This window comes from Typopeltis vanoorti, chromosome 21, assembly GCF_054136105.1.
Source record: "Typopeltis vanoorti isolate ZY-2024b chromosome 21, IOZ_Tvanoo_1.0, whole genome shotgun sequence".
NCBI lineage: Eukaryota > Metazoa > Arthropoda > Arachnida > Uropygi > Thelyphonidae > Typopeltis > Typopeltis vanoorti.
In genome coordinates, this window is record NC_143569.1 from 104543451 (window position 1) to 104558609 (window position 15159).

General features: G+C 36.3%; 1 protein-coding gene across 3 annotated transcripts in view; it reads left to right on the forward strand.

Annotated features, from left to right (window-relative positions):
• LOC150095170 (uncharacterized) overlaps window positions 1-15159 on the forward strand; it is a 55783-nt gene that overhangs the window by 4748 nt on the left and 35876 nt on the right. For 2 of the 3 annotated variants that reach the window (XM_090411504.1, XM_090411505.1), the window contains exons 2-3: window positions 4457-4617; window positions 11294-11392. In XM_090411504.1, the coding sequence (XP_090267630.1) occupies window positions 4457-4617; window positions 11294-11392 (260 nt within the window). Of the gene's footprint in view, window positions 1-1702; window positions 1775-4456; window positions 4618-11293; window positions 11393-15159 lie in introns of those variants that run through there. The other variant, XM_090411506.1, reaches the window with a different exon arrangement.

Below are 15159 nucleotides of genomic sequence, written 5' to 3' on the forward strand. Positions count from 1 at the left end.
TCAGTCTCATCTCCAACCTGGGTAAGATTGCAGAGAAGGTCATCCTCTCACGACTCCAAACCTCAATAAATGACCTAAACATCCTCCCTAAAGAACAGTTTGGTTTTCGGCAACACCATAGTACTACCCAGCAAATCCATAGAATTGTGGAATATATCATCACCAGCTACAACTGGCGCCAGTACACAGGAGCTGTTTTCCTAGACCTATCTAAAGCATTTGATAAAATCTGGCATTTTGGACTCCTGCACAAACTTATCTCAGCCGGCATCTCACTAAAAATGGTTCATCTAATCCGTTCATATCTTCAGAATAGATCAATGCAAGTTAAAATTAACGGTTCTATATCGTCCCAGCGCCATATCTTTGCTGGAGTGCCACAGGGATCTCTACTGGCTCCATTGCTGTTTTCTGTATACATGTCAGACATCCCTCACAATCCGATGACTTCCATTTTAGCGCTGTATGCGGACGATACGGCAATACTAACCAGATCCCTCAGACCCCACTTCGTTACTAGAAAGCTTCAAGAAAACATTCTAAAGCTGGAGGGTTGGTTCTCTAGGTGGAGATTGGAAGTCAACCCCCTGAAAAGCTCAGCGGTTCTTTTCTCAAAAAGGCCAATGTCTCCTGCAGGAGATGTGTTACTATTCAATACTAAAATTCCCTGGCAGACAGAAACAAATTACCTGGGTGTAATTCTCGACAAAAAGCTATCTTTCAACCAACATATCAAGTCTGCATGTGCAAAAGCATCTAAAGCCATAGCTCAGATTTACCCGCTAATTAATAGAAATAGCAAGCTCAGCAACAGAATCAAATTGCAACTTTACCAGATGACGATTCGTCCCATAATCACCTATGCCTCTCCAGCCTGGAGCCACACCTCTAACGCTAACATTATCAAGATTCAGCGTGTGCAGAACAAGTGCTTGAGAATGATTCTGAACGCCCCGTGGTATGTTAGAAACAGCCAGCTCCATAGAGACACAAATATTCCATATATTCTCTCTTATCTACAATCCTTAGCTTCCAAGTTTTTTCTAAAGACGTCCACACACCCCAATGATTTGATTCAACAAGCTGCAGCATATGAGCCAACGGACATATTCAAATATAGAAGACCAAAAACTATATTAGCCTCCTATAACGATGCATAATCTCCATGCCCATTCAGGGCGAGCAAACTGCTCGTAAATTTTACCCTCACTGTAACCACGACAGATAGCGGGGAATATGAAAAGCATCTTGCTTCACCCTTAAAGACATAAATGTCAATTGTCAATTGAGAAAATGGGGAGTTTTTGAAGCGAAAAAAAAAGGAAGGATATAAGCAAGGGGGTGAAAGTAAATAAAAAGGACTGAAGGGCAGGAATTCAAGAGAGTAATATTTAAAAGTGTGCTAAGACGAAGTGAAAACTTATAGATAGCTGAAAGTAAAGTCAGCAGTGACATTAATAAGAATTAGGTGCCGTAATTGGATAATTAAAGGACTGAAAGGTTAATGAAGGATTCAGAATAGATCCAGTTAGCTTAGGATTACTACTCATTTCTATATTGCTTTTAGGAAGAATTGTACGGAGCTTAATTTGTTGTGAAGTAGTAAACAAGGATATCAATCTGCCCTATAGTTGCCGTCGAGAATTGTGGAGCGCGAAATATAATAGTCTAGTTATGACCCTGAAGAATTCTTTTTATATGTGTTCCATAGGTGTAATATATATAATTTGAAGATGTACTCACATCAAATCTGACGTGCTAAAGATTAATTCCGGTAAGGACAGTCATATTTTATTTGTTTCTGTGTATGAAGACTTGGGTGATAGTTCCATTTTGCTCATTCTAACATTTACTGTGGCATATCGCCGAAGTTAGAAGTTAAAAAATAATTTGCCTTGAAATAATATCTGCCTTGTTTAATGATATGATAAGTGTGGAGTATAACTGAGAAATATGAGCAAACTAATTAAATAAAATATTCTGTTGTATTAATCCGAGTAAGGAATCTTGCAATTGAGAAAACTGTGAAACTTGTATGTGAAGATTTTGAAGACTGAATTAATATGAATGATTTGACCCGATGTACTAACTTAATTGTAATGTCTCATTTTAGAAGTGGAATTCATGTATTTGTCATATAACCTTATATTAAATGTTTTGTTTTATTAATTTCAATACTGTGTTTGCCTGATTCTCTTTTATTGCACCGTTCATAAATAATTCGAATCTAGCGGGAGCCTCAAGTGAAAAATATTGAATTCGGCCTGAATGAGTAAGGAGACTGCTAATTTAATTGAAAATTGATTCTGCTATTTTATATAGACTAATCTAAATATAGGGTGGCGCAGTATAAATATAAATTTCTCTATATTTGAATTAGTGATCAATTGGCAATTAATAGATTTTATTAATAAGAGTACGTTACAACAAAATGGCGGATTCGAAACGTGAATGTACGTTCCAACACCTCCTCACCGTCAGCACTTTGACAATCATACATCCATAGTCTTTCCTCCTGTTACTTGCACACATAGTGAAAAAATTATTAAGATTTCATTGGCCTCATCAGCTCGGTTTATCTCATAATTAACTTTCCCCTTCCTAATAATACATCTCACCCTTCTTGCCTGATCCTTGTCACGCTCCTTGGCACTTGATGCCGGTCATCTCTTCCATTATACGCCCGCCATAACATTTTCCTTAACTACAACTCTTGATTAATGATGCTCTTTATCCAACTTACTCGCACGTGAATTATTATTCTGACTCTGGGTATGCATTCTAAATGTTGATATTTTTACACAAATTCCCTGACCACACCCATGTGGCGACATTTCCTCCCTCCAAATCCTTATGGTATGCACTACTGAAATCTGACTCTTTAGCTTGTCATAATCACCTACTTTGTATTTCTTCCCATACCACTTTTAAACAGAAAATTCTGCATGTTTGGAAAGGTCCTCGATCAGTTCGACATGGCCACTTCTTTGCTTCCCTCAGTCTATCTCCATAGCAGTTGAAATTTCCCACTAATAATTATTTGACCAACAGTGATCGTATATAATTTGCCACTGCATATCATGAACATTCTCTCTTATACTGCCTGGATCATAGCAGAAATCAATTTCGCATAACTTTGTGTTCGCTTCTAACTACCAACAGATAACCTGAAACGAATTGTTTTCAGCATTCCTGTCTCTTTGCTGTATGTTTTTCGATTTTTCCATTATCATTAGGAAAATCCATCCATCCCCTCCTCCCATCCAATTTCTGCTATACTTTCTAAATATTCCAATATTCCTTGCATTATATTCCTATGACTGGATATATCTACAAAAGATATATCATCTTCCGTCAAATCTGTCTCACTAACAATTATATCATCTTTTGTCAAAGTTCAGCTACCCAATGCCAAAAATCCCCACCATTATTTCGAATGCTTTTTGGCTTTAGTATATATATATGAACTGCAATACCCCTCATCCCATAACCTCCATTACACCTTGTGTTATTACCTAGCCAAATAAAGTTCAGAAATTGGGGGGGGTCTACATTTAGCATCTTGTAATGACGCTTCCACTTAAACTCTATGTCGCCTGGATCCCCTCACCTTCGTCTTGCCAAAACATTCTAGTGTTTCTGAATCTGTACTTGCGAAGATTCACAGAGCAATATTTCTGTACCTGACATCCCCACTGACTCATTCACAATAATGTCCTTCGTGTCTGTTCGTCTCTGACCTACTGTGTAAACAGATTCACAACTTTTACTTTCTCCATATTCTTCTTTTTTCGCATGCACTTACAACTTTATCATGTCTTCCCGCATATCCCACTTTTCTCTTACAAAATCCTTTCTACCAACCAAAATTAACATCTCTTTCTTTCTCTTTATCCTTAGAGCGTCAATAACATCAATATTGCTCCAAGGAAAACACAATTTGGTCACACTCTCTTCAGGCAGGCCTCTTTTCAATGAATCTCTGCACAAACTCTGATCCTGATTCTCGCAGATTCGCTCATTCATTGCCTGTCTGTTTTCGGTCCACTTTCATCTCCCTTTCCATCAGTTCTCTCTCTTACCATCATCAACGCATTTCTTGAACCATTCAATCTTACGTTTTGTTCTATGAAGAACTGTCCTTAAGTGAGCTATCTTTCTTTACCATTCCCATCTCGTTATTCTCTTGATCTTACGCAGCATTTTCTTCATTCTCTTCACTTCTTTTTCTTCAATTCTCCTCATTTCACCTCTTTCTCTTCTTTCTCTTCAATATTTGAACAGAATACAGAATACCCTCTTTCGAAGTATATTTATAATGAACGGAAATGAATAACTCAAAAATGAAAATTCAAAGAATGAAATTGTTAGGGAAAAAAGCACATTTTAGAATATCATGCATAGAATTAAATTATAATATCTGTTTTTTTTTACTCATTGTTCTTTCAATTTTCAGAAATTGTGCTTTCTTTGCACCTCGATCCTTGGCAATATGATTTTACAAACTTAGATCCGGAAATGTATGTGGCTTTGCATTCTCAAAGGGAGCTTATTAATCCAATATTCGATGGAATATCGCTTCTACCCGGAACAGTTTACAAGGTTTATCCCAAAATGGTAAATGAATATAAAAATAATTATGCATTTTTATGCAACTAGATATTTAATACTGAAACCTTGAGTTTTTATTTTGCTGCTGTTGAATATGCGAAAAATTAATAAATTATGAAAACACCTTATGCATCTAGCACGATGACTGATTCGTAGTAGGTACTTCAGCTTATGCTACAATAATTACTTCTAAGGAACAAAGTACCCATGTGATTTTGTTCTCTAAAAATATCTGTCCTGGAGGAGAAAAATCTTCTTCGCAAGTGATGTTCTCTCAGAGATTGAAACACTTCATTTTCTAAATGGGTGATCTCTTTAATCGCTTATACCTTTTTGAAGGGGTTTTCATTTGTACAAATTAGCCCCTAGTTCTACTGGAACCCGTGGAATCAGCGTTCCATTTTCTCTTTTACTTCAACTTCTAAAGTTCTTTGAAAAATCTTCCTTCGGACACTTTCTCGTAAAGGACTTCAGTCTCCAGCTGCTCAAGACATATGTTAACAGGTTCCATCTTTGTCCACACCTGACACTCCTGTATTCCAAAATTTCAAACAACTAGATGGTGGGGGTTATATAAAACATAAATAATTTTAGAAAACATAAGAGAGAAAATTTTAATGAATTAAAAGCAACATTGCAATCATTGACTTCAAATGGACTGAGGACATCAAAGGAAATCAAAAATTTTGTCATCATTTTTGAAATTTCGAATTAAGAAATTCATTTAAGTCAAATTTCAATTAAATTTAATTTAATTCTATATTGACACCCCATTCAAAATTCTCTTGATATTTAACATATGAATTAAAAATAGAGGGAATGAGGAACTTCTGCATTTTTTCTCAGACAGTAGGATTATCACGAAGTAATATACTTCGCTAAATTCCTCTCCTCTTCTTTCAAGATGAAATATGCATAGATGCACACTTCATCTCGAACCTTCCCAATTTCTTGTATTTTTGTATTTTTATAAGTCGCAGAATTTGAACTGGGACCCTGTAAAAAATTACCCGATGCTTTTTGTGAAAAAATTACCCGATTGCTAATATGTTTCCATATTAGTCCCATTGGGACTAATATGGAAACAAACAAACGATTCTACAGTATTCTCAGGTAAACTTCTTATCAAGTAATAATGAAGATTAAAACTAGCTAAACTGGTTCTTTGGCCATTTATCAAAATTATATTCGGAATCTTTATTTAAAACACTCATTCTCAGAACAGGTTCATTGCTTCATACCTTACCATCGTTTATTGACAGATACGTTGATTTGCAAACGAAAATGATCAATACTTAAATTTATATGTTTTGCGACTGTAGAATGGCGTATTCGATTCTTTGGAGTGATGCCAATATAATCCTCAAGGGCTCACTGTAGTGAGTACGGGCACTGCGAACCCGAGGCACCTGAAGCTGGACCATGCCTTATTTCATGTAATATACACCTGTTATATTATCTGTAGACTGGTCCCTACTCTGCTTTCCCACTGTATTTCTTTTCACCTTGCTCCTTCCCCTCCCCCAATGCTATCAGAGTATTCGAGGACTAGGTTTGATTCTGTCCTATTTACCAATTTTTTTATCTCATGCACCTGCCCACACCCCGTTAAAAATGGTGAAGACAAATCAGAACTCTGTACCGCATCGGTCGTCGCGCGGGTTACCAAGGACCGCACTGGATGTTAGCCTTCCTGGACAGACAGTGACAAATGCGCTACAGGAGCAAGATCCACAGAACTCGAAAGTATTTACTAGGAAAAAGTGTAGCATGACTGAAAAGCAAAAAGTCATGCAGTGCGTCTACAGTTCAAACCCATCGGTTAGGAGATTTCAGAAACGAATGTTCCAACTTTGGCTTGAACGACACCCAAATTCTGAAATTTCATTCGAAAGGCTGACGCAGCAACGGAGCTTCATTATCAAACGCAAGGTATTTACTGAACTTGAGCTGGAAGCACTGAAACCTCAAGCTGTAAAAGGAGACCGTACTGACCATGAAGTGACCAAGAATATGAATGGAGCAGAATCAGATTTCAACGTGCAGAATGCTGAAAAGTTTGAAAATATGTAAATAGTTGAAAGGAAGCTATCAGATAAGGAACAAGAACTCGAAAGAAAAATTATCGGGCAAATGAACAGCAACCAGGAGCGAGTTAGGCTTCCAGTATTGAGACAAGTACCTCAACAAAAACTGAAGGAACTCCTACAAGAGGCCAATAAAGCTGCAAGGGATATTCCTACTGGAACTATTGGGCAAAGGAATCAATTTATGTACTCAATAGCCTACGTCGTAACATCTGAATTAGGATATAAGATTAGTGAACCCAAAAGCAGTAAAGCTCAGGAACCAAAATGGAAGCATCGACTGGAGAATAAAATTCTTAAACTCAGAGCAGACGTGAGCAATTTGAAAAACCTTAAGGAAAAGAAGCTGAAAAACAAAATCATCCGAAATAACCTCATAAAGAGATATAATACTGAAACAGGACCTATTGATGAAGTATTAGAAGAAGTGAAGCAAACAATAGTTGCAGTTGCAGCTAAAATAATAAGATACAGTGCACGCATTGAACAGTACAAGCAAAATTCGATGTTTTGTGCAAATCTGCACCAGTTTTAAAAGAAACTTGATTTGCTGCAGGAATGATAACCTTAAAGAAAATATAAATATCAATACCAGAGACAAAGAAAATACACTAAAGCTTTGGAAAAACCTATGGGAAAACCCTAAGAGGCACAATAACAAGACAAAGTGGATTGAACCAATTACGAACGAATCTCAAGAACGAAAAATGGACCAACTGAAAATAACAACTGAAATGGTTCAAAAGTAAGCGAAAAAAATAAAAAATTTGTCAACACCCGGGAAGAATGAATTACATGACTACTGGTTGAAATATCTAACAGGCTTACACGAAAGACTTGCTAACCAATTTTATATGTTTTAGAAGGAAAAAGCAAAGTGGAGTGGCTCACAGCAGGGAAAACCTTTTTGATCATAAAGGATAAAGAAAAAGGTCCAAACCCAGAAACCTTCCGCCCAATAACCTGCCTGCCAACAACTTTTAAGCTACTCACAGGCATACTAGCTGATAAAATATATAGCTATCTTAAAGCAAATTCTCTTTTCCCAATTGAACAAAAAAGGTAACAGCAAAAATTCAAGAGGCACAAAAGACTAATTGCTGATTGAGAAAATTATTCTTAGAAATTGCAGACGTAGAAAAACCAACCTTCATATGGCTTGGATAGATTATAAAAAAGCGTTTGATTCGGTGCATCATAGTTGGATTTTAAAATGCACAGAACTATACGGTATTAGCGAAAACGTACCAACATTTTTGCAATCCAGCATGAAAACTGAAAAACAACGTTGGTTCTAAATAGAGAAGAAACTGGAGAGGTAAAAATAAAAAGGGGCATATTTCAAGGAGACTCATTATCTCCTATATTATTTATATTGTCATTGATCCCCTTAACTAGAATTTTAAATAAAACTGCTCATGGTTATCAAACTGCGCAAAAGAGTGCAAAGATATCTCACCTTTTATACATGGACGATCTGAAGTTGTATGCGAAATCAGAGAATGAACTCGGATCTTAATACTGTGCACATATTCAGTTAAGATATATCGATGGATTTTGGCTTAGACAAATGTGCAATTGTTGGAATAACAAGAGGAAAGTTTGAAGATCTGAACGAAATCGAGCTGTTCAATGGTGAAATAATCAAGGCAATAAAATTCGAAGACAGCTACTAATATTAGGGAATTTTAGAAGCATCACAAATTCTGCACAATAAGATCAAAGAAAGAACTAGAGCAGAATACATAAGACGATTAAGAAAACTCCTTAAGTCAATGCTTAATGCTGAATATTTGATATAAGCAATTAATACCTGGGCCATACCTGTTCTGAGATATTCAGCAGGCATTGTTGAATTGACCCAGGTAGAGAAAAAAGATTTAGAACGAAATACTAGAAAATTATTGACAATGCACCTGGCCCTCAATCCTCGCAGTGACATGGATAGGCTATATCTATCACGCAAAAAAGGAGGTAGAGATTTATTACAAGTGAAGCAAAATATTGAAGAAGAAAAATGAAATTTAAATGATAATCTGCAGCAAACAACGGAAAAATTTCTAATTGAGGTAAGGAAAGAGGGTTTATTTAAAACCATGGAGACAAAAGTGGAATACAAAACCAACCAAGTATAAGTGAGAACTGAAAGATGAAAAATAAGGCATTGTATGGAAAATACCTTCACAGCATAGAGGACAGCGCTGACAGAAACTTGTCCTGGCAATGGTTGAGAAATGGAGCACAAAAGAAAGAAACAGAATCGGTATTTTTTTCAGCACAAGAACGGGCCATTGAAATAAACGTTATGAATTCAAAAATACAAAAAAGTTCGAGATGACAGTAAATGTTGATTGCGCAAAGAAAAGGAAGAAACGGTAGACCACATTATAAGTGGATGCAGCAAAATCGCACAAATTGATTACCGTTAAAGGCATGATAACGTAGCCAAGATAATCCACTGGCACTTATGTAAAAAGTATGGGTTTAAAGTATCTAGAGACTTTAATGTTGATTGCGCAAAGAAAAGGAAGAAACGGTAGACCACATTACAAGTGGATGCAGCAAAATCGCACAAATTGATTACCGTTAAAGGCATGATAACGTAGCCAAGATAATCCACTGGCACTTATGTAAAAAGTATGGGTTTAAAGTATCTAGAGACTATTGAAAGCATAAAGTTCACCAGAAAGTGGTTGAGAATGAAAAAGCTAAAATAGTCTGGGATTTCAAAATTCAGACTGACAAAAGCTTGGAACGTAATACACTCGATATCACAGTGGTTGAAAAAAGTGAAAACAAGGGTGTTAAGTTTATCGAAACATCAGTACCTGGAGATAGTCGGATTGACGAGAAAGAAAATGAAAAAATTACAAAGTATCGCGATTTGCAAATCGAAGTTTAACGAATCTGGCAAAAGAAAACGAAAGTTGTTCCCATAATAATAGGTGCTTTAGGCGCCATCCCTAAAACATTGAAAAAACATCTAGAAACACTCGAGTTAGATGGATTAAAAATTGGGCAGCTGCAAAAAGGCCGCTTTGTTCGGCACAGCTTTCATTTTCAGAAAGTATTTTCTCATAGGTCCTTGGGTAGGGCTCGAATTAGTGGAATATAACAAACCTTTTCTTAAGACTGAGGAAGCAAATCAAGCTTTGATGAATATTATGTGTGTGTGTGTGTGTGTGTGTGTGTGTGTGTGTGTGTGTGTGTGTGTGTGTGTGTGTGATACAATGAAGAATGGGAATTAATCTGAAAACAGATTGTCGATACTGCAAAGTAAAAGAGGGAGAAAAGGAAGATATATATATATATACATTATGTACTTCGAGGTTTGTTGAGTGATTAATCCATTACCTGGAAAGATTAATAACAATAGTGTCAGGAAGCGAGAGGTGAGAGATTAAAAAAAAAATAATAAATTTCGCAAACATAGAGGAAACTCATTCTATTCTCCTGTTCAGAAATAGCCTAACTAACTTCCTTCCAACCACTGTTATTTTTCTCCACCCACTCAAAACATACTGCCCAAGTAAGTGGAATAGGATTCAGCACACTTGATGCCTGCCTGCGGAACTATTTTACTGCTATACCCTTGAATGGGGAGGATCTAGATCTGCTGGAGTGTGAATAGTAAATCAGTGATGCATTACTCACATTACATGGGAGAAGGCAAGAGAATAGAAATCGAAATCCAGCAACCAAATATTTCTGCCAGGAAATTGCGCCCTCAACAATGCTAGTCAGATACGCCAGAGCCCATTGTGGAAATTGAGATATACTTGTGAGATATATTTTCCACGAAGAGCTCTTTCAATCTTCAAAATGATTGCTTGGGAAAAAATGTCATATCCACTGCAATGGCTTCAAAATTTCGGGATCAATAAGAATTCTGTCAGCACTTCAGTCCAGAGACTGACGTCGACAGGAGCCAGGTATTAATTATGGTTCAATCAGCATAAAAAATCACAGTCACTAGCGGATGATGCTGATTTACTGACCGTGAACTGAAAATCCTTTGTTAGGTTCCTCGCTTCCTAGACTGGTATGAATCCCAGATATCTCCACTTTGGGGCTACAAATCCACAATGGAAGTACAGTTGTAGAATCCATTTTGATGGCAACTGGTTTATTGAGGACATTACGTCCTGAAACATTTGATTACTGATCACAGACATTATTTCATATAACATATGTGAGCTGAGGCGTGTGGGATGAGAGTGTCAAGAATATTTTTCTTCTTTCAGGATCGAGCTGATTATGAGATTAATTGTATACTTTAGTATGGAAGTCAGATGAGGATGAAGATTGGTAAACTTGCTTCATTTATTTACTAATATTTCATTTGTAAATACTTTGACAGTCCTGGATTTGGTAATTTTAAAATTATGTTATTGATAAAGACATTGTGATAAAATAATTCAACTCCGAATTCCTAGATATTAATTTTAGACTTGCGCTCATTAGTTTTATCATTGTTTAGTAGATATTATTATCAAGTTGAAAGAAAAATAGCACCACTAACTGAATATGCTGATAAAAATATCTGTAAAGAAAAACTGAACCATTTATTGTTTTTCCAATTATTAATTTTTAAGATGGTGAAAACACGCCTTCCCGGCCCTTATGAAACGAACTGCAGGGACTACATTGAAGAATGGAAATCACGTGGAGGATATGGTCCGTTATCTCACGAGGTGAATGCCCTCTCAGTTTCAAATGTTTTTCAAATTTGAATTGGCTAAATTATAGAATTAGCTTTGATCATGGTTCATTCAGATTCACAAAATACTGCACATCGATATTGGTAGATATATGGATATATGACGGATAAAAGTTTCCATCATCCCCCTACGGGTTTAAGTTGGGCTATCTGATGTCTCTTCAGTTACACTTTTAAGGAGGGAAGAGTGGAGAAAGAGAAGGTTGGGAAATTAGCAAAGCTATATGGTCTGTGGAATGCCATCTCCACTTAGCTTTTAGTGGAGATGGCATCATTTTCGTCTATACGCCCACTTCTTATGTATTTGTTTAAAGAGTTAATTGGTTTGCTTTCTTGTTTTGTTAAAATACAAAATACAAAAGATAATATTGCCCCAACTCTTCAAAGAAATACAAAACTTAGGTTTTGTATTTCTATGAGGGATTGGAACAGTATGCTTTTAGTTCTCATTTATGGGCCATTCTTTAAAGATAACAAACTAAACATTTTTTTCTGTTTCTTGCTCCTCCATTGTAAGCAATACTAAAATATTGCTTACGAAGTCATAAGAATTTTCCGGTATATTGCTTTTATAAAATCGACAAAGATCCTCCGAGATGTGAAATATTTTTCACTCAAAAGTGCACTCTGATGTCAATTAGCAGAGTGGTGTTAAAATCGCATCTTTTCGTGTATTTGAATATTTCATAATGAAATTAGTTAAATTTATGTAATCGATCGTGAATAGTTTAATAGTTAATAGTTTTCGAAAATAGTTTAAGAGAGGGGACAGAAATCTGAAATGTTAAAAAATTGTTCAAAACCTTGTTTGTCTCAATAACCGTTACTTAATTTGCTAATGCTAAAGAAAAATAAATAAATTTCAGTTACAGAAATAGATTAAGATCACGAGAAATCTAAGATAAAATTAATAGTCAGAGAAGGACATTTACAGAGAGACAGTAGATAATTAACCCATCATGTTTCCCAAACTCTTAAAAATTACATGTGACAGGCAGTCTAAACTATTTTTTTAATTTCTTTTTCAAAACTTAGCACATAATATTCCATTAGGGTACCCAAAAAAGTGGGGAGACTGATATCCTGTAATTAATTATTTTAGAAAATTGTCTAATATTTGACAATTTTCACCCAGCAGATCTTGATTTCCCATCCCTCTAGAGTGAGATTTCGAACCAGATTTCTTGTCTGTTCTATTAATGCAATATGGTTGTTCTAGTTTATTATGCTGTCTATAGTGTGCTTCTACTATCAATTTAAATTGTTGCTGTCTTTTGCTGAGAGGTGTTGAGTTCTCATTCCTGGAGATATTTAAGTGACTGAACTATAGCAAGTTGTTCTGCTAGGTTGTTGGAACAGAGAGGATGCAGTCCAGAGCAATGTTCTTGTATAATGGACTGTCTGTTGTATGCAGTGAAAGAACAACCGACGTTCCTTTCGATTTTGCTTCCGTCAGTGAATATTTGCAATTCCTCACTTTCAGAGCTTTTCTTCTCCTTAATATTTGTTTTCTTTTGCTGGTTAAGGCCATTTACTGTAGTGAAGCGGACGTTCGTAGCAATTTGGATCGATTTTGTAACTTTCTATATATCTCCCAGAAGTGACTTCATATATAAGAGATAATTCTTGTATTTTCAGGCAGATCAGTGTTAGAGTTGCAATAACGCAAGCTGCCTCGAAATCTATTGTCCCATATCCTTTAATTATGCGTATGGCTGTAAGGCATTGAACTCTGTTTAGTTTTTGTCAGTTTATCTTAGATTTTAGTGTATGTTTCCAGGAAGGTGCAGTATAAGATACCAGTGGTTGTATAGCACCGGTATATATCGTTTTCAGCGCTCGTTGGCCTAATCCCCACTTACTCCTTCCTGACTTAGCTAGGAGGTTTACTATTTGTAAGCTTTTTTCGGCTACATATGAGATGTGCTTATTGAAGGTGAATTTTTCATCTATTGTTACTCCTAGGTATTCTAGCTCACTGGCTACCTAGAGAACTTCTCCATCTAGGAAGACTGTTACAGGTTGTTTTGATTTTTTTCGTGAGATGTGGAGCAATTTAGACTTGGTGCTATTGAATGTGTGTGTGTGTGTGTGTGTGTGTGAGAGAGAGAGAGAGAGAGAGAGAGAGAGAGAGAGAGAGACAGGGAGAAAGAGAGAGAGAGACAGGGAGAAAGAGAGAGAGAGAAACAGGAATTTTTCTAATTTTCTTTCTCGTTATAATATTTATATAGTGCCTGTTTCAGCTCTCTCTATGTCCTACGGTTTCTGTCATCGAACGGCAGTTTGTTTATTATGCCAGGTACATAGAAGTTCGGGTGGCTTTGCCATGATGATTATTGTACTTATATATTATGCAGGGCTGGTCCGAGAGCATCTGGTGCCCCTAGACAAAGAAAATTCATGTTCCCTTATACATTATTTCTATATATATTTTGTCATACTCACACAAGTACAGGTACACATGTGGATATTTATAAAAATAATATCAATCCTCACTCATCTTGTTCATCTTGGAACAGATGCCAGAAGGAGGAAAAATCTCTGCACTTGAGGTTAAGTATGCAAAGAGTAGGGGAGTGGAAGAAATAGAGAAAGGCGAAAATAATGTAGGATCATCAGCTGAATCAGGACGGCTTGAATTATTTCAGTTTTTTATTATTAATCAAGGTCTACTAATTTTTTTCGAAGGTTGTAATTTTTCCCCGACCTATGTAGCAAACTCTGGCACCCCAAAGTTTTATCGCTCCTAGGCAATTGCGTGGATTCGCCTAATGATAAAACTGGCCCTGATGTTATGTAGTTTGTTGCCTGTGGTCTTGTTATCTGATATGTTGTTCTGGTTAATCTATAGTTTGAGCTGTAGTAGTGTTTCAACATGACTGTATACTGGCCAGCCTAAGTGTTTCACCTTAAATATTTTGTGTTCTCTCCATGCTGCCAGCATACGTGTGGGTTGTTCCCAGAATATCAGTTTTACCATTATATTTTGCTAACATTGAAACCTGTTAAGTATGTAGACTGTGCAGAATGCATATGATGTGATTGCGTATCTTAAAATGTTTTCACATAATGCTTTATACATTATTATTTTTGTGTGTGTCAGGGCAATGTCTTTTAATCGATATAGTTTTCCTGCTATTATCCTGAGTTTGCTGTGTAGGTAGTTTATATAGCTATTCCAACTTTGATCAGTAACGAAGTGATGTTTTTCCAGGGTTTATATATATATCGACGTCCGATTCCGATATGCGTTAATTTCGTTAAGAAGGATTTGTGTGTTAGTGTGCCAAATGCTTTTGCTAGGTCAATGAAAACGACTGTTTGTATCCAATTCAGCGTTTATTAGGTCTGTGATATCTTCCAGGAGTGTTGCTGTATCTTTATTTTTTGAAAACCATATTGTGTTTTGGGGATGATGTGGAATTTTTCAACGTATATGGGGAGCTTACAATGCACGAATGCGTTCCATGATTTGGTTGATGTCGAGGAATGTGGCAATGGGTCTATAACTACTTATAATGTTTCTTTTTCCATGTTTATGTATGAGGGTGATTAATGCCGTCTTTAGTGTTTTAGGTATGTGCTCCGTTTCGAAAATTTTATTTAACAGTTTTAATATAACTGGACATGAGTTGGTTGAGTATTCGGGTTAATTTGTTGAATTGCCAGTGTTAGTTCTTCTTTTGTTATGTGGGGAACCATGTCGACTGGGTTGCTCGTGGACCTAGTGGAGAATGTTCG